This window comes from Cyanistes caeruleus, chromosome 1 (genome assembly GCF_971803275.1).
Source record: "Cyanistes caeruleus chromosome 1, bCyaCae1.hap1.1, whole genome shotgun sequence".
Taxonomy (NCBI): Eukaryota; Metazoa; Chordata; class Aves; order Passeriformes; family Paridae; genus Cyanistes; species Cyanistes caeruleus.
Window position 1 is genome coordinate 82,514,443 of NC_141701.1, and position 26,530 is coordinate 82,540,972.

The 26,530-nt window shown below is 39.2% G+C and overlaps 2 protein-coding genes across 11 annotated transcripts in view; one reads left to right on the plus strand and one right to left on the minus strand.

The window, feature by feature from the left end:
* Nucleotides 1-1,299, minus strand: part of DROSHA (drosha ribonuclease III) — a 70,667-nt gene extending 69,368 nt beyond the window's left edge. Inside the window, exon 1 of one of the 5 annotated variants that reach the window (XM_086899018.1) lies at nucleotides 1,119-1,299. The gene's annotated coding sequence lies outside the window, so the exon portion shown is untranslated. The remainder of the gene's footprint in view (nucleotides 1-1,118) is intronic. The other 4 variants (XM_086898993.1, XM_086899003.1, XM_086899011.1 and 1 more) reach the window with 4 other exon arrangements.
* C1H5orf22 (chromosome 1 C5orf22 homolog) lies at nucleotides 1,200-14,222 on the plus strand. Of its 6 annotated transcripts, none has more exons than XM_023919823.2 (11): nucleotides 1,206-1,321; nucleotides 2,513-2,664; nucleotides 3,010-3,125; nucleotides 3,743-3,888; nucleotides 5,687-5,836; nucleotides 7,787-8,252; nucleotides 8,864-8,926; nucleotides 9,906-10,027; nucleotides 10,900-10,966; nucleotides 11,561-11,700; nucleotides 12,940-14,222. In XM_023919823.2, exons 4-11 carry the CDS (start codon nucleotides 3,848-3,850, stop codon nucleotides 13,067-13,069), a joined length of 1,179 nt encoding a protein of 392 aa, XP_023775591.2. In that variant the 5' UTR covers nucleotides 1,206-1,321; nucleotides 2,513-2,664; nucleotides 3,010-3,125; nucleotides 3,743-3,847; the 3' UTR covers nucleotides 13,070-14,222. The 6 variants fall into 6 exon arrangements, with proteins under 6 accessions (XP_023775590.2, XP_023775591.2, XP_086755172.1 ...); XM_086899054.1 differs by having other exon boundaries at nucleotides 1,216-1,700; XM_086899061.1 differs by lacking the exon at nucleotides 1,206-1,321 and adding an exon at nucleotides 1,780-2,300.
* Nucleotides 14,223-26,530: the final 12,308 nt, after the last annotated feature.

Sequence of the window (26,530 nt, forward strand, 5' to 3'; positions counted from 1 at the left end):
TTTAGACAGGCTGTGCCACAGTGCCTTGTCTTTAAGTCTGCTGCTTTCTAAAATGTCACAGCATTCAAAGAAAAGGTCTTGTTTATCAGCTCTCAGATCTCCCTGATGCAAGAGAACTACTCTTGTTCTACTACTTTAGTTTCAGTCCTTCAGAATGCACAGAACCACAAATGGAAAAAAATATTTAAAAATACATGACACTACTTTACATGTCCAAATTATTTCAAAGCTCCCTCTGCTGCAAATGCAAGTCACATTCAACTTTCACTTAAAGTTAAGTAAGCTTGAAAACACAGAAAAGGGCAAACTCCCCTTTCCCTGTCATCTAAAGAGGAATTTTATTGCACTGGCGGGAGCCATTGCGTTTTAAAGCAGTACTGGTCCCCCAAAAAACACGGAATAAACTTGCCTCTCCCTGCAGATGCACTGCTGAGAGCAACAGGGCAGTGCGACATAGAGAAGGGGACTGAGAGGGGACATCATCAAGGTCCCTAAGTGTCTAAGAGAGGGGATACCCCTTAAGACCATAAGAGAGGATGGATGCGGGCTCTTCTCGGCGGTGCCGTGCAACAGGACAAGAGTGAATGGGCAGAAACTGATGCACAGGAAGTTCCACCTGAACATGAGGAAGAACTTCTTTACTGTGCGGGTGCCCGCACACTGAACGGATTCCACAGAGGGGTTGTGAAGTCTCCCTCACCGGAGATATGCAAGAACTGTCCGGACGCAATCCTGTGCCACGTGCTCTAGGATATCCCCGCTGGAGCAGGGAGAACGGACCGGATGACCCTCCCGTGGCCCCTTCCGACCCGACCCATCCAGTGCCACCCGGTCTCACCCCACCGCCGCCTCCCGGGCAGGCGGGGGCACGGAGCCAGCGCTGCGCTGAGCCGCCCCCGGCCGGGCCCCGCTCCCCGTTCCGGGCTCCGCTGGGCCGCACGGCCCCGCCAGCCCGATCCCGCCAGCCCCGCGGAGCCGCCGCGCCCCCGCCCCGGGACCTGCGCCCCCGCCACGCCCCGGGCCTGGCCCCGGCCCCTGCGGAGCACCACGAGCAGCGCAGAGCGGCCCAAAGGCGGCCCCGCCGCCCCTCCGCGGGCAGCCCGGCACGCCGAGCCCACCTGGCGCCCTCGCCGCCGCCGAGGCCAGCGCCGCCCGCAGCGCCCCGGCTCCGGAACAGGAAAGCGGTGGGAGGCGCTGCGGGCGGAAGCGCCGCCCGCCCGAGGGGAGCGGCGGCATGAGCGGAGCGGAGCCGGGGCCCGGCGGGGCCGCCCGGCGCCATTACCCGGCCCTGCCCGTGTGGGTGGTGGAGGACCACCAGGACGTGAGTGCCCCGCGCTGGGCTGCCGCGGGATGGGGGCTCCCTCGGGTGCGGCGTGGGGAGGGGTTTCGTTTATTCCTGTTCGTGTGCTCGTTCGTGTGTTTCTCCGCGGCGCCGATGCTCGGTGGGGCCGGCGGAAGCGAAGAGGGGTGCCCGGTGCACCGGCGGCCCCCCGGGAGATGCGCTTTCCCCTCATGTGTGCGGGTCTCCGGCTCCACCTTGGGAGCTGCCCTGCCCTCCGCAGCCGCACCAAACCCCAAACCTGCCTTCCCTTCCGCTGCTCAAACATCCGTGAGCTTCAGTGCCCAGCGGACCTGATTTTCGTTCCCGATTCACATACTGAGCTACTTACGGCCACGATCGCATTCTGGCGTCTTTTTAAGTAATTATTGCTGACTGCTTTTTTCTTCTTTGTATCGTTAGTTGCTATGGTTTAAAGAAAATAATACCTACGTTACACTGCTGTTATAGTTTGCTAGCTGTTTGTGGGGTGTTTGGAATCTCAACCCTACCCAGTGTATGACATATCAACAGAAGATAAATAAATATAATCCCATCCCAACAAGTAGACTGACTTAACAAGAAATGTTAAAAATCTGGAGCTTTGCTTTTTTTTCGTGGAGTCACTGAAAAAGGGAGTGAAGAAGGAATTGCTTTTAACTGCTGTTTCTCATGTTTTGTTTTTTTTTTATAATAGCATAAACTGAGGCTTTAATCCTAAAATAACAGATTTTTTACTAGATTATTTACAAAGAGAAAATATGAGTGTAGTAAAGTTCATTAAAGAAAACAGTTTTATGAATTTGTAAGGCGTTTAATGCAATTCATTTTTGCTAAGAGTCACTGAATATCTGATGCTGTGATAGCCCATTTTTCATGGTAGCCAAGGACTTAGAGTGTCACTGTGGTAGGAATCCTGAGATAATGCCTTTTAATCATCCTTAGTTGATTATATTCCTCTATATAATCTATTTTATTATAGGTAAATATTATATATATTTTATATATATATAATGGTACTGCACCATATATTACTATGTATAAATATGAAGTAATATATTACTCTATATTACTGTTTTCATTTAGCTTAAAATTCTATCAATACTAAATACTTAATTTTAAATGTTTTCAGTATAGGAGTGTGGTTGAATTAGTCTGTCTTGCATAAAACATAAATGTTTTTTTGTCCCAAAGCGTAAGAACTTCACAGAAAATTTTATAACAGCCTTGCTGACAATGATGTTCCTCCAGAGCAAGCTGTCAATAGCTGCATCATGCACTGATTAATGGTAACAGCTGTCATGAAGGAATTCTTGTTCTTGATCCAAATCAGGAGAACTTGCAAGGTTAGAGAACTTACTTTCTAGCGGCTCTTGCAACCAGTGGTTGCGCTTACCTGAGGTGAAGCTTCAATTCCAATTGAAATTATTGTAGGTTCTTTAGTCGGCCAGATTGCTTCTTTTTTACAAAGAAGTAGAAGCCATAGATCAAGGAACCCATGTTGTTTGTAATCTTGTTTTATCTACTATTGCATTAATATACATATGTTTTACAGTTATGCCTATACAGTATGCAGGGTTTCTCATCTTAATTAGTTTTATGCCAAAAAAAAAATAGGTCAGTTGCTGTAATGTAGAGGTCACACATAATTTTTGTTGCTTCTTACAATCCTCACATTCCCTGTACAATAGGGCCGTGAGTCACAATCCTTGTTGGATTTGCTCTGGCAGCCAAGGCAGCTGATGCCCTCTAACTGTGGAAGAGACTCTGTGTATTGCAGTTCAGTGGTTTGCTATGCTGTAAATTGGTGAGTTGCTTCATCTCCCATTTTACACACCTCTGAGTGAAGAACCTCATTGCAAACACTTAGTCATGGAGGGACTAGGAATTAATTCTTCAAGAGGAAGACGCTTATTGGTCAGCTAAAGTTTGAATCATGGTGGGGGCAGTTTTCAATCAGTTAACTTAGAAGGAGCAAACTGTTTCTATCTCCATAGCACCAGTGCATGGTGAGGAGGCTATATAGCATGGAGAAAGAAATACATGGGCAATGATCTGCAGAAGAGGAAAGGCATTCCTGGGGTTTAGTTGGATGTAAATTGAAGAAAAAAAAATCTGGGAGTTGAGTTGAATGGCTAGTGAAAAGAGCTACTGCAAACAAGACTTCCTGTAAAGAAGGAAAAAGGATGTAAAGCTGTGACTCTTCAGCAGTTTCTCATCTGGACTGCTGAGGCTTGTAATGATTAGTGTTCATGAGTGTCTTGCCACTGGAGTTATTTCCCCTTTGTATTGTTTACTGTCTCCTTCTCCCTCTAATCCAAATTCTAAAGGAATGAAGGTGGTACTGGTGGTTTTGCTGCTAAAGCCATTGCATTTTTCAGCCCACTGGTTATCATTAAAATGTTTTTATTCATGTTGCTTTAGGTGCTGCCTTTCATCTATCGTGCCATTGGTTCAAAGCATCTTCCGGCCAGTAACATCAGTTTTGTTCATCTTGATTCCCATCCAGACCTTCTCATTCCTGTGAATATGCCTGCAGACACTGTATTTGACAAAGAAGCTCTTTTTAGGTAAGTCCTGGCTACTGCATCAGAGTAGACTCTAAGCGTATTTCTTGCTGCCTTTGATTCACAGTGAATATTGGTTGGACTGTATAGGAAGGTGTATATATATACAAGAGGTATAAGTCAGATTCAAGTTGTATCTTCTGTCTTTTCACTTTTGCTGCAGCTTTGTTTTTTAATGGCAAAAGTTACATTTTATATCAAGCAATTTAAGATGTACGAGTTTGCTTTGTGTATTTGCTCAGTAGTGTATGATGGTATTATCCCAAGTAGTTCCTCTGGGTAACAGGAAAGCACTCTGCATGGATGCTTTGTCTGAAAAGCTGTAGTTAAAACAGTCTTTCTCTCTTCACACTGAAAAAACTGACTTTGAGATTGAAATAGCACGTCATCCTTTGTTGGCATACTGAATATGTGAAGGAGAACAAGATATCCCTATTTTAATCATGAAGACCATTATTTTCCCCCGCCATCTAAGGTAGGTAGGTAATAAGCCACAGTGATCTCTGCTATTGTCTTACTCTTCCTGTTTTAAAATAAATATTGTCCACTTCAGTATTATGGTGATTTACAGCAATTACAAGCTGATGGTGTACTTGAATCACCTTAGCCATAGTCAATATTTTGTTCTCTTTGTTGGATGACTAAAAGGTTTTGTGGACTCTATCATAAAATCATCAAATTCTTTGGGTTGGAAGGAACCTTAAAGATCATGTAGTTTCAACTCTCCTTCCATAGGCAGGGGCACTTTCCATTAGACCAAGTTTCTCAGGTCCCTATCCAACTTGGCCTTGAGCACTTTTGGGCATGGGTCACGTACAAATGCTTGGACAACCCATTCCTGTGCCTCACTACACTCACAGTGAAGAATTTCTTCCTAGTGCCTAATCAAAACACAGACTCTTTCAGTTTAAAACCTTGTCCTATCACTGCATGCCCTTGTAGAAAGTCCCTCTCCAGCTTTCTTGTAGTCCCTTTTGGGACTTGGGTATTGGAAGGTTTCTGTATATAAGGTTTCTGTGCATCTCTGAACAACCCCAACTGTCTCAGTCTGTCCCCATAGGAAAAATATCCCTCTGATTGTTTTTGTGGCCTTCTCTGGACCTGCCTGAACAGGTCTGTGTAATTGTTATGTGGGGGCCCAGAGCTGGATGCAGCACTCCAGGTGTGTGGTCTCACAAGAGCAGAACAGAGGGGCAGAATCCCCTTCTGTGACCTGCTCATTATTCTTTTTCTGTAGCCCAGGATACAGTTGGCATCATACCCCTAAAAAAAATAGGGTCTTGATAATGAGGAAAGATGCTAATCCTTTGGATGTAGATTGACTCACTTTAATTACTGGGATGACATTTAAAATACACTTAGAGCAGTTTGCAATAAAACACTCTCAAGAGGTCAGTTGGGAGTTACTTAGAACAATGTTGATGATGTTCCTTGCGCTTTCCTTGATGTATCAAGAGAAAAAGGGCATAGAGTCACAGAATCATTAAGGTTGAAAAGGCCTCTAAGATTATAGAGTCCAGCCAATAACCTAACACTGCCAGGTCCACCACTAAGGAGTGAAGCCAATTCCACTCTATGTCCAGACTTCTTTATACCTACTACAGACATGGTTGGTTTGTCTTATGAATAAAGATTTCCCTCTTTTTCTTTCTTTGATGATGTTACCCTTACAAGGAGTGCTAATTTTAGATGATTTGCTTGGGGGCCTTCAAGGTGTGGAAAATGTTTGTGGTGTTCTTAATCATTTTTATTTATAGGGAAAGTAACATTGTTATCTTCTGTCTTTCTCTACTGATTACAGTGAATTAAGTATTGAAAACTGGATTATGCCTGCTGTTTATGCTGGCCATATTTCTCAAGTAGTGTGGCTTCACCCACGCTGGGCTCAGCAGATCTCGGAAGGGAAACACAGTTTTCTGATTGGGAAAGATGTATCAACAACAACGATCAGGTAAGTTATCTGCTGACATATACTAGTAATATAAAAGCCATCTCTACAGCTTTTCATTGGAATTTTCTTTGTTTTCTTGGACAAAGATGGATATTTTATTTCTAATTTCCTTAGAACCTAATGCAGTTGCACTTGTATCAATTTAGTCTTTGGTCTAACCAGTAAAATTGTTGTTTGGTATCAGCCATGACTCTTTTTCTTGTGTGTTGTAGGTTTTTTAGGTTGGTTGGTTTGTTTGTTTTGGTTTGTTTTGTTTGTTTGTTTTTTGAAGTTAATCTAGTAAAGTACTGAAACAGGTACTCGGGTAGTGAATTCTCCATCATTTGATAAAGGACAATTTACCTGAGCAGCCTTGAAGTCAGTTCTGCTTTGATCAGATGATTGACTAGAGACATCCAGTTGTCTCTTTGAATCTTAATTATTCTGTGATTCAAGTTCAAATCAGAGCCCCTCATCGTTCTGCAGGATGCAGTCCATAATAATTTTGCATTCACCATATTCACAGTGTTGTGATTTTGTGCAGCTTTAATATTTGCAAATCATGTCTCTTGTGAGCATAGCAGAATAAATCTTTTGAAGCAAGTTTAACAGAAAATGACAGAGAAATGCTGTGTTTTATCACCTTAAATAAAATACCTAAAGCTCTACAATTCTGAATCTGAAGCTTAAAGGGAACATAAGTGATTTTTTAAAAAGCTGGTTCTTTCTGTTACACTGAATCATTTAGCCCATATGTAGGAATACTTCATGATGGTTGAAAAGCTCTATCGCTAGTGGTCTTAGCAGTCATGAAAACAACATTTCAGACTTCCTTTTGAAGACAGTTGGGTACTTTTTCTTCAGGTTCTAGGCTTACCAAAACCATGAAGGAAGAAAGGGAAAGAATCCTCATAAATACAGATGTCCTAAAAATTTTGATGATAAGAGATGGATAGGGAATAGATACAGCCTCTTCGTTAGTGGACACTAAGGTGCTATGAGCTCATGGTGAACCCTGCAGAATTTCTGGGAAAATATGCTGTGAATGCCTTGTCAACAAGATGGAAGTTGTAACCTTGACAAACTGAGGGTAATCCATCTGCAAGACACTGGGGAAACTAAGCTTCAGATTTCTCCTACTTAGGAAATTTTTTGTCTTTGTGATTGATTGATGGTGATATCCTGTATTCAAATGAGGCCTTACTGCCAGCAAACAGAAGTTCACACTGCTTAATCTTGTTCGTAATTTCATTAATTACAATGTAATTATTATGCTTAAGGCTTAATGTACTGCAATACAGGTTGAAAATTCTACTCTTTAAATTTTCATTGTAAGCAGAAGTTTTAGTGTTGTTTTTCGTTGGTTAGTTGTTTTGTGGGGTTTTTTTTGAGTGGATTCGATTGATAGTTATCTATTTATCCTCTAGGTACTGTCTTTATCACTTAGGGAATCTGTTGGGGACAAAAGAGTTAAACTTAGGAATTCATAGTATTGTACTTTCACTAAGTCAATATTTATGCATTTCAGGGCATAACTTCTCAACCCCAACTATCATAATTTTCCTGGAAAATTATAAAACCAAGACAAAATATCCATAAGTTTACTATGTTATGTTCCATAATATTGATAATATCTCGTCAATTCTGGATGTTGTCTTTAAAATGCAATTAAGTTTCAAATTAATCTTAGTAGCATACAATGCATTATCTTTCTTATCCACTAAAACTTTGTAGGGATATAATAAAAAATACAGAGTGAATTTTATTTTATTCTACAATAAAGAAGTAGAAAAAACATCAGTATAATTTAAACCTGAGAATTAAAGGAAATAATTTTGTCTACACAGTTTTATTGTTTTCATTACCCATCAAATATCTATTCATTCTTCTCTGGATCCCTAAAGTATAAAATGTTTTTTCCTAAGCTCTTTGTGAAGATGTGTATTAACTGTGAGTTATTGTCAATTGTAGGGTTACAGGCACAGATCATTACTTCTTAAGTGACGGTCTTTATGTTCCTGCTGATCAGCTGGAAAACCAGAAGCCTTTAAATTTGCACGTCATTCTCATCAATCCTACTGAATCATCAAACAGCCGTGAAGGAAATGGTGAAGTAGCATCTGCTAAAAGGCTGAAGCTAAATACAGATGACACTGCAGGTGCCACTTCTGCCTCTCCAGTGGCTTCTGATGACTTTGATCACATCATCCCAAGTGTGAAGGAAAAGGAAAAGGAGATACAAAATGCAGGTGCCCTGAATGGGGCAGAAGCCTTGGCAGAGGGCTCAGCTTCAAGCTGTCTCAAAAACAGTGAATGCCCAATAAGGGAAATTGTTAAAGATGTCTGCCAAGTACTGCAGAAAGGGGATGCATATGTTTTGGACATCGACTTAGATTTTTTTTCAGTTAAAAATCCATTTAAAGAAATGTACACACAGGTACGTGTGGAAATTGAATAACCTTGTACCACTTACAAAAGAGTCCCAGCCTTAGTATTTATGTCTGTGGAGAAGCTCTCATCTAAGCTAAATTAGCAGATTCACTGATAGTGATTAATGATTCATGGAAATATTTTCAAGAGATATTTCTGTTTTAAAGAAATATTTCTAAGGGAGTGGTAAAAAACTGCAACCACCAAATAGGGAAGTTTCTTACACTTGGTATCAATATTGAGTGTACATTCAAACTGAGGGGTATACTCAACTTCTGCTTGTTGCTTGGGTCATAAAAGCCATGGTTGAGTTTCCAGAGGTTACCTTCCAAATACCCACAGCAAGATTCATCGGGGGGGAATGAGAGACTATCATTTTTTACCCTCTATAATTTGTGCTTAGAAAGCCATGATGGTATCAGGAGACTGCCTTTCAAAAGGCACAGTAGTGTTGATTATCCAAAGTGTGGTAGCTTGTCTTGATGAGAGGTTGTTATGCTCATTATTGTCTGCAGTACTAGAGTAGGGAAGTGATCTTTTTTCAAAGAAGGAAGGCTTTGAAGATTGGGTTCCTCATTTGAAGAGTCATTTTCTTCCTTTCTTTTTTCTTTTTCAAAGACAGAATATGAGCTTTTGCAGGAGTTGTACAATTTCAAGAAGCCGCATAAAAATGCAACAGAGGTATGATGCTTCCTTGTGGAATATATGAAGGAGTGATTCTTTTTATTTACCCAATGAAAATGAGTTACGACAACAGGAAGGAGCCTATCAAAGGTGCTTAATGAAGTGGTCTCACATTAAGCTATGCAGTCAAATGCTGATCAGCAGCATCTTAGGAATTTTTTTATATTAAATGTTTTGATTAAACATGTGTATTGCATAAATATTTAGCATGAGTGTGAAAATTTGTTTCTGTAAACAAATGGTAATTGGCATGGAAGGAATGAAAACATAAGAACTCACTAGCAGACTTGTTCTTTTTATAGCTTAACAGGGCTTAGGTTTGGTGGGGTGTTTCTTTTTTGTTTTTTTGGTGGCTGGTTCGTTTTTTTTTTTTTGGTTTTTTTCCTACCTTGAGGCTCTCCCCTTCCATCCCTTGTTGCTCTTTCTTGATAGCTAGAGTTGTGATTAATGTGTAGTTGGTATTTTTCCTTCTTGTTCAGATGTGGAAAGGATGGTATTATGCCACTGCAATGTGTTTTTCATTTTATGTGCTGTGTGCTTCTAAAAGATGAAAATACAACCTTTCATAATCTCATCTGTACACTAATGCAGAAAGATGCAACACAATTATCACAAATAAATGAAACCTAGTTAATACATGAGAATAAAGAAATAAAATTATGTTGACTACTGGCAGATTGATTTTTATATTTCTTAGTCAATCAGGAATAAAAATCAGGTACATATTTAAAAGGTGGCTTTTTTAAATCTGTAATGGGAACAAAGAACAAAGTGCGGTGATTTATTCTGAAGGTATAACAGTTTCTGCAGGCATTTGTTATGATCCTCATGAGAAGATGTGCTGTAGAAATTAATCAGTTGTTTCTGATTCCCCACTTGCAGTAGATCAATCATTACAGAATTTAAATCATAGGATAGGTCATGATGTTCTTATGTCTTTTTTTCCTAACATACTTTTGTATATGCTTATTTAAAGGAAGAGCTGCTAGATTGTGTTGAAAACCGTGTTCATCAGCTGGAAGATCTGGAAGCAGCATTTGCCGATTTGTGTGACAGTGATGACGAGGAAACCCTACAGAAATGGGCTTCGTATCCGGGGTAGGAGATTTCTAAGAGGCCTAAATTGCAAATAGAAGTTTGAGAACTGATTAGTCCAGCATTTTGATAACGGAAAAGGATAGGATCTATGCAAGTATACGCTTTCTCCTTTAGTTCTAGAGGAGAAAGAGGCAAAAGGAAGGGCAGTCTACTGCTTTCAGCACTACTTTAAGCTCTGGAAGCTCAGTCTTGTACAGCTTCACACAAGTTTTGTTGTCTATGGATGGAGGCATATTTGGTGACTAAAACCTTTGTCATCAGCGTGTAGCGCAGCTCCCAGAAAAAGTAACAAACCAAGGAGGACATGGACGAGCAGTTCTCTGGTGCTCCCAAAGGTTCTGCTTTCTTTGGAAAAATGGAAGCTAATGGCAGTGTATCTGAGCAACAGTCTCCACTACACATCTGAACTGTGTCACTCTGCTTTTAAACTAGATGTTTTCACATGAAAAGTTGATGAAGAGAGACAGGGAAAGTCTGAGCCTTTCCTTGATAGGAAAATCACTCATTTTCCACATCACATGCAGCAGTTACTGTACAACCTCTGTAACAGTGACAAGAAGTATTTACTATAAATAAAGTTCATATGACTTTTGAGCTACAACAGCTCCCTTGAAGATCTACCCTAAAAGAAGCATAAGGAGGACTTGCCAGTGACAGGTATAAATATAGGGACTTCATAAGAAAGACCTGGTGAAACAGTACAATAAGACTGATAATTTCCATTTTTGCAGATGCAAGATGACACAGAGGAGCAAATTTCCTTTTCTAATCATAGGCCACAATTTCTGCTTCTCACTTTATTTTTTTTCTAATCATTTAAGGTATATGTTTCCAACTGTTTGTAACAAATTTTGGTTTTGTTTTAATTCCAGAATGAAGCCACTTGTTCAACTAGTTCACAGTTTGAAAACCAGGATGGAAAGCCCAGACTATGAAATGGTAGGTGACAAAGTAAAAGAGCAGAGAGCAGACAGATGTCAAAAGCATTGCTTCTACAGGGAGGGAGAGTCATACTTCCTTTCAGACTTGCTTCTTGATTCTGGACTTCATGTAATTTTGTTTTTTTCCTGGGGTTTTATGTCTTATTACTTAGACCAGCTTTTCATATCAAAGCTGCTAAAATTCTAGTCTGCTTGTCTATCTATATTTAGGCAACTTTAGTGTGATCTTCCAGGACTGTGATGTCTTGGGGTGCATCCTGTGGATGGAGGCTAAATTTACCAGTCTATTGATCTCCTTTGTAGAACTTAAAATAAGGTACCTATTTATAATATATCAGAGCTATATCATCTTTGATGGCTGCAGCACATTCTGAATTCTTAAGAGGTACAGTGTACTGGAGATAATGAAATAATCCATACAACCTCCAGAATTTTACTTGTTTAAAGAACAATCTGGGGGGAAAAAACATCCAGTCAGAAGAGATGAAAGTTGTCTGATAGGCTAGGGATGGTATCCTTTAGACTTTCTACATGCATAAGCTGTATCAATAATTATCTACAGAAATTAAATCTTTCTTTAATTTACCCACAGGTCCATCAAGCTGGTCTGACCTGTGATTATGTGGAGCTTCCTCACCATGTTAGCACTGAAGATGAGATTGAAGGCCTCATACAATCCATTAAAGTTCTACTGACAGATCTGCCCAAGCCCACACTGGTGACAGTTGCTCGGTAAGACTGTGCAGATACTTTTGCCTTAAAATGTCCAGACTGTGTTCATGAAGCTAAATGATCCTGTCAAAATAGCATTAGTTCTGTCTTAAGCTCTGCTAAAGTAGAAGCCTTGTAGTGCTTCAGCATAGGTTGTGTAAAGGCTGTGATGAGGCCTTGTGTGTGTTGGGATTGATAGCTGTCACTATCATACATCAAAGTTCATACATCTCTACTTGTGTTACTTGAGCGAATTGGAGCAAAGCTGTCGTGGAATGAAATCTCACCTTCCTTATTGTCTTGCTCGGTGGTTTATTGTCCTACAGATAAGATTTCTTTTTGTCAGAGAAACTTTTGCTGGAGCTAGTTTTCATTTAGTAGGCTGAAAGGTGTTTATATTCTTCAAAGTTCTAGTAAAACTTTGTTACGGGGTAAAAGTTAGGCTTCCAGGACTGTAAGGGTGTTATTTAGAGTGACAGAAAGGAGTCTGAGGCCAGGGACCTGGGAGAACCAAAGAACTGGCCTGAAGAAATCTACTTTGAAAACCACAGTGTGCTTCTTGACAAATTATTGCAATTTAATCAGTCAGAAATGCTAATTGTGCCCTTAATAGTCTGGCAACAATAGCAGAAGCTGATATGAAACTGGTTTTCACAACAAGAACTAGTATGGTTAATGCCTGCAATAAAAGAAAGCTCTATTCCCTGTGCCAATTGGAGGGATATTATACACTGTTGTGGAGAAACCAGAATAATCTCTGTAGATCTTAACAGATAAAAAAAGTCAGGAAGCCAGAAGTTAGTTTTTACTATTATCTGTTTTAAAGTTCATTAATAGATACTGTTAAAAATGCTATATGCCAGGTATTGGGAAGATCTGTTTCTCAAGTTTTACTGCCTACTTTACCAGTAGCATTTCAATCATTTAGATTTTTCAGTCTAAATTTTCCACGTGTTCTTTAATTAGATCATTTGCTTGAACTTTGACTGCCAGAGTGTTCCGTGCCAGATTCAGGAAGAGAGTAGAACTGGAAAGATTTGATTGTGTTCCTGATTTGCTGCAGACTTTGTTTTAAACCTAAAATGTAGTGATGAGAAGCACAGCACTATGCTTCAAAGGGATACTGGGAGGCAAAACTTGCCACAGTTTGAAAGAAGCTTCAGCCTAGCCACAGAGCAGTGCAGGAATATACAATGTGGTTGTGATGATGATACCTGTATTGTCATGCTTTTATTTTTGTTTTGTTTTTTTGTTGTACAGATCAAGTTTGGATGACTACTGCCCTTCAGAGCAGGTTGACGTCATTCAAGAGAAGGTTCTCACTTTACTACATTCGGTGTATGGCTCACTGGATGTGCACTTAGAATACTCAAGCTCTTCATCTTCTTAATGACTTTCCTTCATGTGTTGCTGTCTAATGCAGAAGATTAATTTGAATTGTTCATTAGCTGTGATTGCAAAGGGAGGACTGCTGTTATTTCAGCAGGTGGCACTAGAACCCAGGCTGACCCAGCTCAGGTTTGAGTTGCATTGTTTTCTCCAAGTCAGCTGCATCTGAACTGACTGTTACCTCTTTGGCTTTGTTCAGATTAGTGCTGTAATTACTGTTTTTACTGCCTTGTTTCTTAAAATTGGTGCAAAAGAAATTACTGTGTCTATAAATTGAGGGGTTTTGTCCCATTTCTTTGTGTCTGTAAAAAAATTATGTATATAATTTCTTAAAATGCTTTCCTATTATGTATTTTTGTAATTTAGTAACAGATTTGCTTCTGAGTTGTATTTTATATCTTTTAAAAACTGGTCTTAAAAATGCCCTTAAAACTGTAGTTCGGTGGAGTGATCTTTCTTATCTGTTGTGCTTGAGATGACCCTCTCATTTCTCGAGAGAACCTCATGGCTTCTGCCCCATCCACAGAATATAATTTGTGTTTATTTTCTATTTCGCTAATATTGTCTTATTTTGCCTTAGAGTATTTTATTGGTGGCTTAGGTAATATCCCTAATGTACAGATATTTGGCTTGGTATTTTCACTTCTAGATAATTTGAGGATAAAAAGTATGTGTGCATGTGCATGCTTTTATGTTTTAAATCCTGTAAGGAATTGATGGCTTCTTCAGAAACAAAGATTTTGTTTCACTGAAGTCAGCAGCAAAACATCCTGTACCAGGTTTTACCTCATTTCAGTATTGCTATTTAGGAAATAACAGTTTTAGAACTATTTCATTTAGAAATCAATATAATTACAGAGAAAACCAGCACTTTCAGAGGAAAAAAACCCACAGGATTTATTGGAAATGAAACTGAAACAGGAAAGAGAAAAATCCACCTAGAATATTGTCTTTTATTAGGAATAAATTTTGCTTGTAATTTCTTCTGAAATAATGGAGTTCATTTGCTAACTTTACTCTTTGCTTTACAGAGACTTTGTGCACTTTCAAAGTTTTAACTCCTTCTGCTGTTGATATAAATGACAATATTATAGATTGTAAATATATCATTCCTTTAAAATATTTGTTCCCATAGAATAAATTCCATGACCATGGATCTGTTTTATTTGCTTTTTTGTGATGTGTCTGTCACAAAGATGTGCTTAGCCTTGGAGCCAATTTCCTTAATACTTAATAAATTATAAACAGCCATACACTGCATACAGCAATGAAGTGCAGTCAGATTATGTGCTGCTTGTGTAAAGACTGGGGATTTCTAAAGTTGAAGATCCTTAGTGCTGGGCTTTGCATAAGGTTGTAGGAAACAAAAAAAAACCTTGTGGGGTATGGCTGAGCCTGTTTTCCTTGGGGAAAGCTTGGACAAGGGAGGGCAAAACGCTGCCTGTCATCAGGGCTGAGTAATCCAAGTGGGGGAACTTAAGTATAGGCCAAACTCAATAGTGCCTGCATCTCTGCCTGGTGCTGCTCTGGAGTGCCTTATTTGGTGGGGTAACAAAATTAAGTTTGCTTCTTTGTATTTTATCTGTAGTCTTGTGGTCCTTCCTGTGCCCTGCCCATGCTGGCTCATGCACACGTGTTCACCATGGTTCTGCAGAATCAAAGTAACATCCTAAATTGTCTATTTGTTAACCAAGTTATTAAGAAATCTTCCTTTCAAGAGTAGTTTTTGTTTATGAGTGTCTAATTGTTATAATCTGAAGTCTCTGACTAACACAGGCTGTGTATATGCCAAAAAATGCCAGTATCACATAATAACAGATGTTAATTTCTGCATTAAGTACATTTGCAAGGTTGTTTTTTACTTTGGTGAAAAGTAATCAAGTCAAGCCAGAAACAGGTGTCTCTTATTTCTTGCTTTGCCCTATATGGCTTATTTATTAACCAGATGCACAAATCCTCCATTCCCCGTGTCTGCCTCATTTTCCTCTCAGCTTATTTCCATATGTATTATGCAGAACAAGACAGCGAAATTGCAATGCATAACTCCTCCAATCAGTGCTGCAAGGATGGGACATGAAGACCCATTAGAAATAAATCCACATGAGGGTATTAGCATAGCAGCACCATTTAAGTCAGCAACTTCATACTGTCTCTTGTGTCTAGATGCCTCTGCTCCTCCCTTCGGCAGCACAGAGGCGTAAGGATGCCCATTTTGGAGGGCATTTGCAGATATTCCTCAGTGATTGACTTCTGTTGTAATTGTGGCTCAGCTTCCAAGATGGACCATCAACCTGAGCATTTTGATATAAACAGTAAAACTACCACACATTTGCATGAAGAATGAAATAGGGCCTTAAAACAGATATGCTGAGCAGCCTGTGTGTTCCCTGTACATCATCAGCTCTGCACTCCAGCCCACTCTGTGGATTCCCAGCTTGTCACTGTGGAACAAATGAGCTTTTCCAAGAAGAATGAACAGGGGATGAGTCAGATGGTGGAGGTTACTGTGTTCTCTGTTACCATTTGTTCCCCTCCTCGAGGCTTCTGTCTCTGTGGCAGCTCTGTCCCTTCCGGTCTGGCAATGATGCTGTGAGTCAGTCACCCTAGAGTTGGTCAGAGCCGGACTGTGGGTGCTGACGAGTGAACTCCATAAATATTTTCCTTTTGCTGCTACTGAGGAAGAAGATAATTCTCCAGCAAGATTAGTCTTGAGGAAAGAGACCCTTCCCTGGAGGGATTTAAAAGATCTGCATATGTGGCACTTAGGGCTATGGTTTAGTGGTGCACTTGGCAGTGCTGGGTTAATGATCTGACTCAATGATCCTGGAGGTATTTTCCAACTGAAACAGTTCTATAATTATTTCTAGGAGACCCAGAATATGGGTCCCTTCTCCTTATGCATCCAAGGAACAGCACTGGAAGTTCCCCTTCTGTCCCCTTCTGTCTGATGGCCCCTATTGTCCCCATCAGTGCCACAAACCCTTTATAAGTCCCAACCGTTCCCAGGAGGAAGGATAAAAGACATCAGTTTTCTGCCTCCAGATTTCAGTGTCTCCTGCAAGAGGAAATCCTCTGTCACCACAGCAGAGGTGCAGCTCCCACACCCCAGTGTAGACAGCAAGTCAGAGACCCAGCAAAATCCCAGCTTCAGCTTGGGCACAGATTCCCTCACTATCAGCAGGTTCAGCCACAGACCAGTCCTGCAAGACAGTCTGGCTTAGGTCTACAGTGACCCCAAGGGAAAATCATATCAGTCCCCCCCACAAAGGTATTTTAATTCCTTTCTTGTCTTTGAGGCTGTGGACCACTGTCTGCCCTGATTCTCTGTCACAAACACAGCTCTGGAAGGTGCTTCCTTCACTGGTACTTACATCCCTGCAGGCTTAAAAGGACTCCTACCTCCCCCCTCTCTCAGATAAGGGAGCTCTCATCTGCAAAGGAAAGCTTTAGTCTCTAGAGTCCTAAGCATTCAAGTGGCTCTGGTCTGAATTTCTGTCTGGTTTTACCACTGGTGTAGTGGTTGGGTATTATTTTTACAGTTTTATTGCAATTTCCTTTGAGCATGAATAATTTCAAACAGGGATACTTACCCTATCGAGGAAGAAGCTGTCTCACTGGACAGAGACAAATCATTTCAGCCTTCCCTTGCTAAATGCTAATTATGTATTTTCAGCAGCTTCCATGAATGTCTTGATGGTTTTGCGTATCTTCTAGCACAGGGGACTGCTCTGTCTACTGAGCTGCGTTCTTATGGATTTCAGGCCTTTAGCAGAGTTGTTAGCATACTTTTACTCAAGGTCCTTGGCAAAACAAATAAATACTAATTTGTGTGTTTCACTGCTTTACAGAATTAGGTCCATTATTCCAAGCTTAAGGCTAGGTCTCCCAAAACAGGTTTGAAATATGTCCATCCCTTGCCTGCCCTAGGCAATACTACATCTTAGATTTATTCAATGTACAGTGTCATCTCCCAGCAGAGTTACTAATTTGGAGCTGAATATTATATTGGATATCACTGTAGTACATTCTTTTCTAGTGTTTATACCCTTTGTACTCTGCTTGCTACCCAGCATCTCTTCCAGACATTCTTGTAATTGCTTCTAAACATGTTTTGGACGACACAAATTTAATAAGACTCCAAAGTGTACAAAAGCCTTCTGGAACACTGTGCCCTGCACCAGGTGGTCCTTCCCCACAGCTTGATTTTGCTCAGCTCTGAATACTAATGGCCAAGCTAATTCAAATATCTGACTTTAATGTATCAAAGCCTGCCTTGGAACTTTCTTCTCTTTACTTCAACTTCATTTATTTTCTCACTTTAAGTACAGGACACCAGCTACCCAATTCCAGCTAACACTGAACATCTGATATCATTTGTGTAATTCCAATTGCCCAGACTCAGAGCCCCCTTGTTCCAGTAAGACTAGCTTCTCTGAGTTACCCCTACCTTGGCTCTAGGCCAGTCATTAAACAGACCTGGCTGATCCTCATCAGTAAATCCTGAATTTTAATTTATATTTTTTTAAGTGGCATTTTAGAAATGTCTGTAACTGAAGCCAGAATATGGATGAATTCTGTTTCCATACCTCTAACTGCTATTTTATTTCAAGTAAATATGGCACTGTGCAAAGCTAGTTCATAAAAGTTCCTTAGATGAGCAAGTAAAAAGCTGATGCATTAGTAACTTCCATTTCCCAGGTAGTGCCAAAGTGTCAATGCAGATAACAATATCATGTCAGACAGAAGTGCTTCACAGATAGGACTTTTAGTTTCCTTTTTAATAAGTTGCAATAATAGAAATACTTTTATATGTATATAAATCTATTTGTAAAATAGATACGGTACTCTGGTTTTTATAAGAAATTTGACAAAATAAAATCTGCAGATGAAAAGTTCTGCCTTTGATGAGGTTATGGACACTGCTTCTTTTCTAACTAGTCACTCCATACATCATTAGATAGTGCAGAAATATAGAAGTAGTTCCCTTTTTTCCCTGTTTCTCAGATTTCAAGGAGGCTAGCAATCCTAATAACAAAACTCTGTTCCCTCCCCTCCCACTTACTCATTCTTGGATTTTTTTAAATCCACTTCCTTTCCTTGGTTCTCTCCTTTTTTCCTTCTAAGCTGTTTGATATTTTCTCTCTCTCTAGACAACAGATCAATACTAAGCTTTAAAAACACCTAAGGCACAAAGCACCTCTAAGCCCCGAATGCTATAGTATTAAACATTCTACTTTTAGCCACCTCTAATGCTAGTGTTAGATATTGTTCTTAAATCATAACCTTGTGCACAATGCAGAGCAAGTGACACTAAAATTATCAAACAAGAAGTCTTACTAAGAAACTCCTTATAAGCTGTACTGCTTCATTGCCAAAATGTCCTCAAAATTAGGTCCAACAGCTGAAAAGAAGGACCATTCAGTGAACAAAATACCTGGGACTGGCCTCATGGAGAAGAAACACTTTTAAAGCACTGAATGCTGTTGGAGGTTAATTTCCACCAGTATGTTTAATTTTGCTGCTGCCTGTGATTCATCAGGTTTCTGAGGAAATCCTGGTAAATACCTGGCATAGGTCAATAAATGTTTGAAAAGTGACAGGAAACAGAAGAGAGTCTGCTTACTGAAAGATATTTTTAAAAGACAATTCCAAATATAAATGTGATCTATAATCCCTTTCTTTTGTGTCTTACACCTTTCCCCAACCTGCCCAAGATACTTCCTCAAATTTCCATTTCTCCCTTTTGTATTTTGATGTCTAATTTTTGATTCCTAATTTTTTAATTAATAATTGGTAATTATGGTTTAGGTAACTAGAAAAATTCACCTCTTCTTTGATTCACTGATAATAATGAAACTTCAGCTATTTTATTTGTTATTTTTTATCTGCAAAAAAATTTTGATAGTGGGTTGGTCAACATTGTTTATGTTTTTAATGTGCTTGCTTCAGTGTGGAGTCTAATTTTATGTATGATTAAAGAAATGTATGAATATTCGTAATTTCATCTGGAAAATTAAGTATATTAGTTGAAATAAGTTCAAAATGTTCCAACTTGCATACTTCAGAAGAATAATATATTATAAAAAATCAATTTTTAACAGTGGCTAAGAACAAGAGTATGCGTGGGACGTCTGACCTGAAATGGCCAAAAGGCTGTTCCAGAACACGGAATGTCATGCCTAGGATATAAACTGGAGGAGTTACACAGAAAAGAATCTGACTGATGCTCAGGGACAGGTTGGATATCAGTGCTGAGCAATAGGACTGTGTATAATCTGTTTCTATTGGGTTTTAGCTCTCTCTCCTTTAGTATTATTGTTGTTGTCACTATATTATTATTATTATTATTATTATTATTATTATTATTATTATTATATTTTCCTTTGTTATAATTATTAAACTGTTTTTAATCTCAGCAAAGTATTTTAATTTTTTTTCCATATTCTCCTTAGGTATACAAAGAAAGTGATCATTTTATGGTATGGCATATTAGGAATCAATTAAGACAAGTAAAAATGCAATTTAACTTGTAAATGTAGGGCAGGTATGACAAGTATGTCATTGACGTCTTTAGAGATTTGCCCATGGAGAGCATTATAAAGAGTTATCAACAGCTTGTTGGTCTCTGCTCCTAGAACAACCTGTAGCTAAATTCCAGAGCTGGAATCTGTACCATGCAATCCCTGATGTGTACATCAGTGTGCACCTGTGACTGTACTCACAATCTGTATTGATAACAGTGCACGGCACTGGATCTTTTATGAAGACTAATTTTAGACATACATCAATCTTCATCAACCTATACTTGATTGAACCTTCACAATCACAGTGAGTGTTCCACTGAGTAAAGGAGAAAAGAAAGAGGGAAATGTAATTCCATTATTGGTCATGTTTGTTACTGCAAAATTTTTGTGTCTGTGATTCTTTGTGTATTTGTGATTTAGCAGTGAAAACATAGGATCTAATAAGTTGTTTATGAAAGATGACTACTAAGTACCTTTGACATTACCTCAAATTTGTTTATTCTTTTGGAGTTCTCCCCATGGCCAGTAGGACTAATGCTGTGGCTATGCTTTGATGGCACAATTTTGACTTTCAGAATTATGTATTTCCTGAGGCTGGAATAACATTAGATGTGATCAGTCTGCTGGTAAAGGTCAAGTTGTATATATACATCTTTTCAAACAAAGATAGCTATAGAGAGGGAAAACATATTTGTTTTCTTTAGATGATAAGAATGTAAAATGAAACACAAAAGGAAAACAGTGTGTTGTTTGTATTTGTCACATTGGGAAAACTGATTTTCATTTGCAAAGCGTAAGCCTGAGAAGAAATTCCTGTACAAAATAATGTTCTATTTTCCCAGGAGCAAGCATTCTATATAGTCACATGCACAAGTCACAATGGTATTTGATGGGGCAGAAAAATAGTCCCAGCTATAGTCTGGAAGCTTTAATTACATCATAAACTGAGGAAGATTTCAGGACAACAGAGGATGTTGGTGATGATTCTCCAGTCCTGTAAGGAAGGACAGTGACAGATCTATTTACCTGCCCTGTGTAATAAACTATCATGCAAAAGGATGTGAATTAACACTTTAAGCATGTTAATCCGTAGATGGAAGACAGAGAAACGATTTGGTCTGGAGAATAGCTAGAGAAGTTCTCAAAAATGTGTAGCCTTCTAAAGAAATGAGAAATCTATCACCACCATATGGTGGGACTGAGTGTTACTATTGTTCTCCATCTTCCCTTTCCCCAGATGAGTGCTGGCCAGCTCTGTTGGCCTGCTTCCAGTGAATTCTGGAGTGGATTAGCAGAGGTGAAAGGGAAATTCATGGATCACTAAACCAGAGGTTTTTGGAAGCAAAGACAGCTCCAGAACATCCACTGCAGGAAAACACAGTTAAGATCAAGATCAGCAACAACACGTGCAATGGACACAGCTGTTCTCCGAAACACAGTTTGCCTGAGATAAGACACTTCCATGCAACAATGAGCCTGTGAGAAAAACATGCCTTGATGACACTTATCTGTGAATATTTTACTAGGTCTGGAAGTTTTCCTAACAATTGGATAGTGAGATGCTAGAAAAAAATGTGGGCTCTTACACAGTGTTTCCCAGATAATCTGAAATTGATGACTTTCACATTGCTGGAGATTGAGAATAAATTGTCTGACAGTCTGAGGAGAATCAGAGGAGTATGTATCTTGGGCATCTTAGCAACAGCAGCAGCAAAGGCAAAACCATCTGAATCAGTCCTCTACTGCAGACAAGTTATTTTCTATGGGTTAAATGAAGGTCATAACCAGCATGATCCTTTTGCAAATTGAGCCATTTTGATATTTTAGAAAGCTTTTTTATTGGAAAATAAAACATCTGCTAAAGGTTGTCTTACCAATTTGTCTTGCAAAATGAAACCTGGGACTTCAAGAAATTTAAAAGAGCTGGATATTACCTCCTACAAAATTAAGTAATCAGTAATATGTATGTACAGAAAATTTCATTTCTGCTAGTTTTTAATTTCACACTGAGACACAAAACTTGGGAAGAGATCACAAAAATTATATAACCTTTTTTTAATTTTCCTGGAGTATTAAATTTTTGTGCTAGTTTGTGTCAGGCTTTCCATTTTGATCATCTAGAGGCTTCTAGATCTGTAAATAAAATTACTTTATTTGGTCTTATACAATCATACACCTCTTTGCTGACTTGAGAAAATGAAAGGCTTTTCAATGGCTAGCTCAATACTTCATTTACTTTTACTTGCAGTGCCCTGTGTGCCATTTAGTGATGCCTAGGTACTAAGTAATTGCAGTCATTAAAGCACCTACTGTAAGGGCAAGGGCTGCTTCACCCAGGGTGTATGACTTATTTTTTTTTTCTTCGTTTCCCCAGTTCCCCAGTAACTAGTTGTAGCTCTCTTTTTAGCTCTTTTACACTTCATTAAATGTGTATGTACTTTAACATTTCTCTGATAGAAAGGAAATAGCATATTAAGAATGGTGACAGACCTTTCAAAGGAGATGCCCCAAGCTCTGCTTCTACTGAGTAAATCATATAATTGAGGGTCCAGGGAGTTCAGCGAGTTACAGGAGGCAGAAATGGTGTTTAGTGGCTGTAGCAAGTGGTAGCTGATGAAGAGGATGTGTGGCACAGTGAGAAGGGAAAAGCAGGAGAGGGAGAGGAAGCTGTGGTGTGGGTCACAGGAGCTGCTTGAAAGTCACCCTCCTCTCTGGTTGAGTGGAGTGAGGTGCAGAAACGACCCTGATACTGTGTAAGTACTGCTTAGGTGTCCCCTACTGGGAAGTGTTCAAGGTCAGTCTGGATGTGGCTCTGAGCAACCTGAACAAGTCAAAGGTGTCCTGGTCTTTCCAGGGATGTTGAACTAGAAGACCTTTAAAGGCTCTGCCTAACCCAAAGTATTTCTATCGTTCTATTTCATGAGTGGAATTAACATAGATTGTTTCACAAAAGTTTTTTTCACGTATTTGATAGCTAAGATACTCAATGTCATGTACCGCTAAACTCCTGATAGGAAGAAAAAACGAGCTATTGTTTGCAAAATGTGTGCATTGTATTCTTGTCACTGAGATTTTTCTCATATTAATTATATTTAAGTGAGGTTTTATTTCCTGTACTACTTTGTCACTGTTGGTCATAAATAGCTCTGCCTGCTTTTCATGTCCTTGAACAATGGCATATACTCTTCATTTCTACTGCTCACTGTTAGTTAGGGGTTGGCCAGTATTTCTCAAGTAAGTGAACTTCAGTCATGCAGAGACTTTGCATATGAAATTTTCTGATTCTTGACAAGGTTAAATGGTACACTTAATGTCTGTCTTCTCAGGCAGAAGTGCTTTAGTGTACAGGTTACAGCAGGGTAACACAGCCTGGAAGCCCAGTCTGACTCCAGACTCTCACTACAGGAGCTTTCAGGAGCAATGTCATCCCAAACAGAAAGAAGCAAGTTGTTTCACTGACCTTCAAAAGAATTGAGGGAGAACTGTTAGGTCCTCTAACCCAAAGTTTCTTGGGGAACTAACTTACTACTAACAAGAGCTGGTTCAACAGAACCAAGTGCAAGGTCCCACACGTGAGTTGGGGCAATGCCAAGAAAAGATATAAGGCTGGGTGGAGAATGGATTGAGAGCAGTCATGAGGGAAAGGAATAGGGGGTGCTTGTGGACAAGAAGCTCCAGGGAACATCTGGTAAAAGTTACAGCTGTCCAGGAGGTGCTCCTAAGCTATGAATTGAAATGGCAGTGAAGTAATAAGGGTGAGGGTAAGAATATCTGTTCCAGATCAGAAAGAAGCCTCCACAGGTTTTCAAAACTACATTGCACTCTGAAGTTTTTACTTACTAGGTCTTACAGACTTTTCTAGTGGACCTGGGATTTCTTTAATTTTTTGAAATTTAAGATGCCTACCTTGAGAAAATGTATATTCATCCTGTTTCCTTTCATTGCTTATTTCCCTGTAGATGTAAAAGTCAGTGAAATACATTCAAGGGAGATTATTCTGAGTGAAATTTCAGGATGTTTTTAGAAAGCATTTTATCTCACTAAGTATACCAAAATTCTTTGGAAGATTCCAGGAGATGCCTCATTGTCCAAAGAAATTTTGTCTTGTATTAATCCATCCTGTTCCATCTGAGTAAAATAGTGAAACTGAGAGTTTTAAGCCGACCAAAACCAACAAGAAAACTCACCAGGAAATATGGTAGCTTTCTTATTTTTTAAAATACATGTAAGTACTGGTTTGGACTGTGTTCAGCTGAAATGGCTCAAGAATTGGGAAAGAACTGTCATGATGTAAAAGCATTTTGCTAGGAAACATTTCTCCTGGTACCCATTAATTGAGGTAACTGTCCCTGCAGGAAGTAATGTCTTCAGACACAATTTTAGCATTCCAGGTTAAACAGTTCTTGTTATCTTTGTTCAGTGCTCAAGAGGTTCTCCACTGAATGCTTATGAGAATAAAATTATACTGGAATAACTGCGGCAAATTACATTCAAATAAGAATGTTAAGAGTGTAGAGTAGCTTGAAATTGCACACAAAAAGTGAATTGCTCTTTAGCATTCATTTAATTGTCATTGTTATTTTGAAATCCATCTGTACTGAATCTCTCCTGTGGAGACAGGTTGAATGAAGCTGAAATTTCTCAATTCTACAGTTACTGTACCAACTTACTTTCTTCTCCTAAATAAATTATTCTTCAGGATGAAGAGAAAACTGCCTTTAATGCCTACCAGTTGTTGCTCAGTTTCAAGTAAAAGAAATTCAAAACTACCCTTACAGAACAAGTAATTCTGAAACAGAACAAGTATGAAAATGCTACTGGAATCTATAAACTCGAGAGAGCAGGATTAGATTTTCACAAGAGAAAAAGAAAGTCAGATCTGTGTTTCTTGTTTGAAGAGATATAACATCCAGGAAGAGGCTAGAGCAATTAAATGGAAGAAAAAAATAGAGGTGGGTTTTCTTTCCAGAAATATATGGAGGGGACCAGCATTTTTAAGATGTGCTTTTGGGCTGTAGAAATAGAGACAAGTGCACTGCAGAGAAAAACTAAAAATTGGCTATTTTAATTCTTCTTTTTGTAAAAGCTGCTGTTGCATGTGAATTGTCTATTTAATTGGCATTAAATTCAACAGTGAACTTTGATTTCTCCAAGGTATAAATTAGCATAGTTATTGCCCTGGACAAAACAGCTTTATGGATTTTGTTCTGTATATGGTTGTACATGCTGTCTCAAAATGCGATATGCTTTCTGAGTTTTGGAGCAGGGCAGCTCATAGGACCAATGCTGTCTAAATCAGAATTCGCTACCATGTGGATAGAAGTTGACTCTGGGCATACATAGTGTCACCAGCTCCAAAGGAAAAGCAGTCAAACATCCTAGACCTGAAGGTTATTTCCCAGGCTAGAGGCAGTTCCCAAGAGCCATGCTACAGTGTTAAACTCTAAGGATGGTCCTGATCTCTATCCTTGCAACCTTGATTGGGCTGAACATTTTCTGACCTGGGGACACTTGTTTCATGAAACAAAGAATGAAATGAAGGAGGGTTAAACCAAAATTTTTTAAAATTGTTTTTGTCTTACTATGCCTGGGGAAAGATTGTTTAAAAAAAAACCCCTGCTCCAGCTCAGGTCTCCCAGTATCCAACCTGTCAGGGGAGCTATGGTAACTGGCTGTAGTTATCTTTGGTGAACAGGGTTTTCTTCATTATTTTCTGCTTAAAAAATTCTTCTTCAAAATGTATCTGTCTGCTCTTGCATATCCATGAAACACATGTGATAAACATTATCTTGCTTTAGCAAGTAAGCAGTACTGTTGCTCTTGAAGATAACATGTTATATATATCTGGAATCTCAATATTTCTGTGCACACCCTTTCATCACTTAAATATCTTCCTCTCTCAAATCTATGAAGTTTCCCTCTTCAGTTAATATTTCTTCTTCATTTCAGGAGTTGGAATTGATTATCCTTTTGGGTCCCTTCCAACTCAGGATGTTCAGTGATTCTTTCATAAGTAAGGAGAAATTACAGAGTACAAAAAACTGCCTCTACGAACTCTGAGTTTGGCTGTGCAGGTCTCTAGCCCACAGTCACAGATTCACAGTGTCACATTTCTTCATCTAATTTTATCCTCTGTCAACAAGAAGCTGCACTCTACTTTATAGTAGTTTATCTGAGTTGAAACTCTACCCACGGTACCTTTCTGTTTAAAAGCTTCTTTGCAAATTATCATCTCCTTACACCTATGTCTGGGAATTTTTATTTCCCAAGTAAATTTTAGAAATATTTTTAGCCATTTCTAATTCTACTCCTTACAGTAAAGCACATGGCTCAGCAAAGTAAAAACCATTCTGCACTTCAATCTGCGTCTCAATCTGCATTTCTTATCACTAAGTGCATTTTTTAAGGTGTGTACTCTGGGGATGTTAAGAGGTCTACCAACTGCAATATGCAGGACTGAAAGCAGTAAGTGATGGATAAAAGTGGTAAAATGGTAAATTTGGGTATATGAATGTGAAAGGAAATGTAACTTTTACTATCTGCAACCATCACTCTCACTATTGCAGCTTAATAATTGTTTTGGTTATTGCGCAGAACTTAAATCTCAAAGTCAACGGTGTAGGCAGTCAGTACACTGGACTTAGGAGTGTAATATATGTGGCATTAGCAGTGGCCTATAAGTGGCCTCATTAAAAAAAAACCTGCTAGGTATGAAGTAGATTGTTCTTTCTTAGGTAAAATATTCAAGTATTAGAGTGGTATTAACGCTCACTTTGGAGGACAAGACATGACTCAAAAGTTAATTGACTATTTAGTAGCCTGTTGCCTCTGAATATATGAAATTAATTTTCCCTCACACTTAATGAGCTAGAGCTGTTTTAATTGAAAAAATATTTGTTAGTCCTTCAGCTGCTAATATTATAAATGCCTAGGGCCTC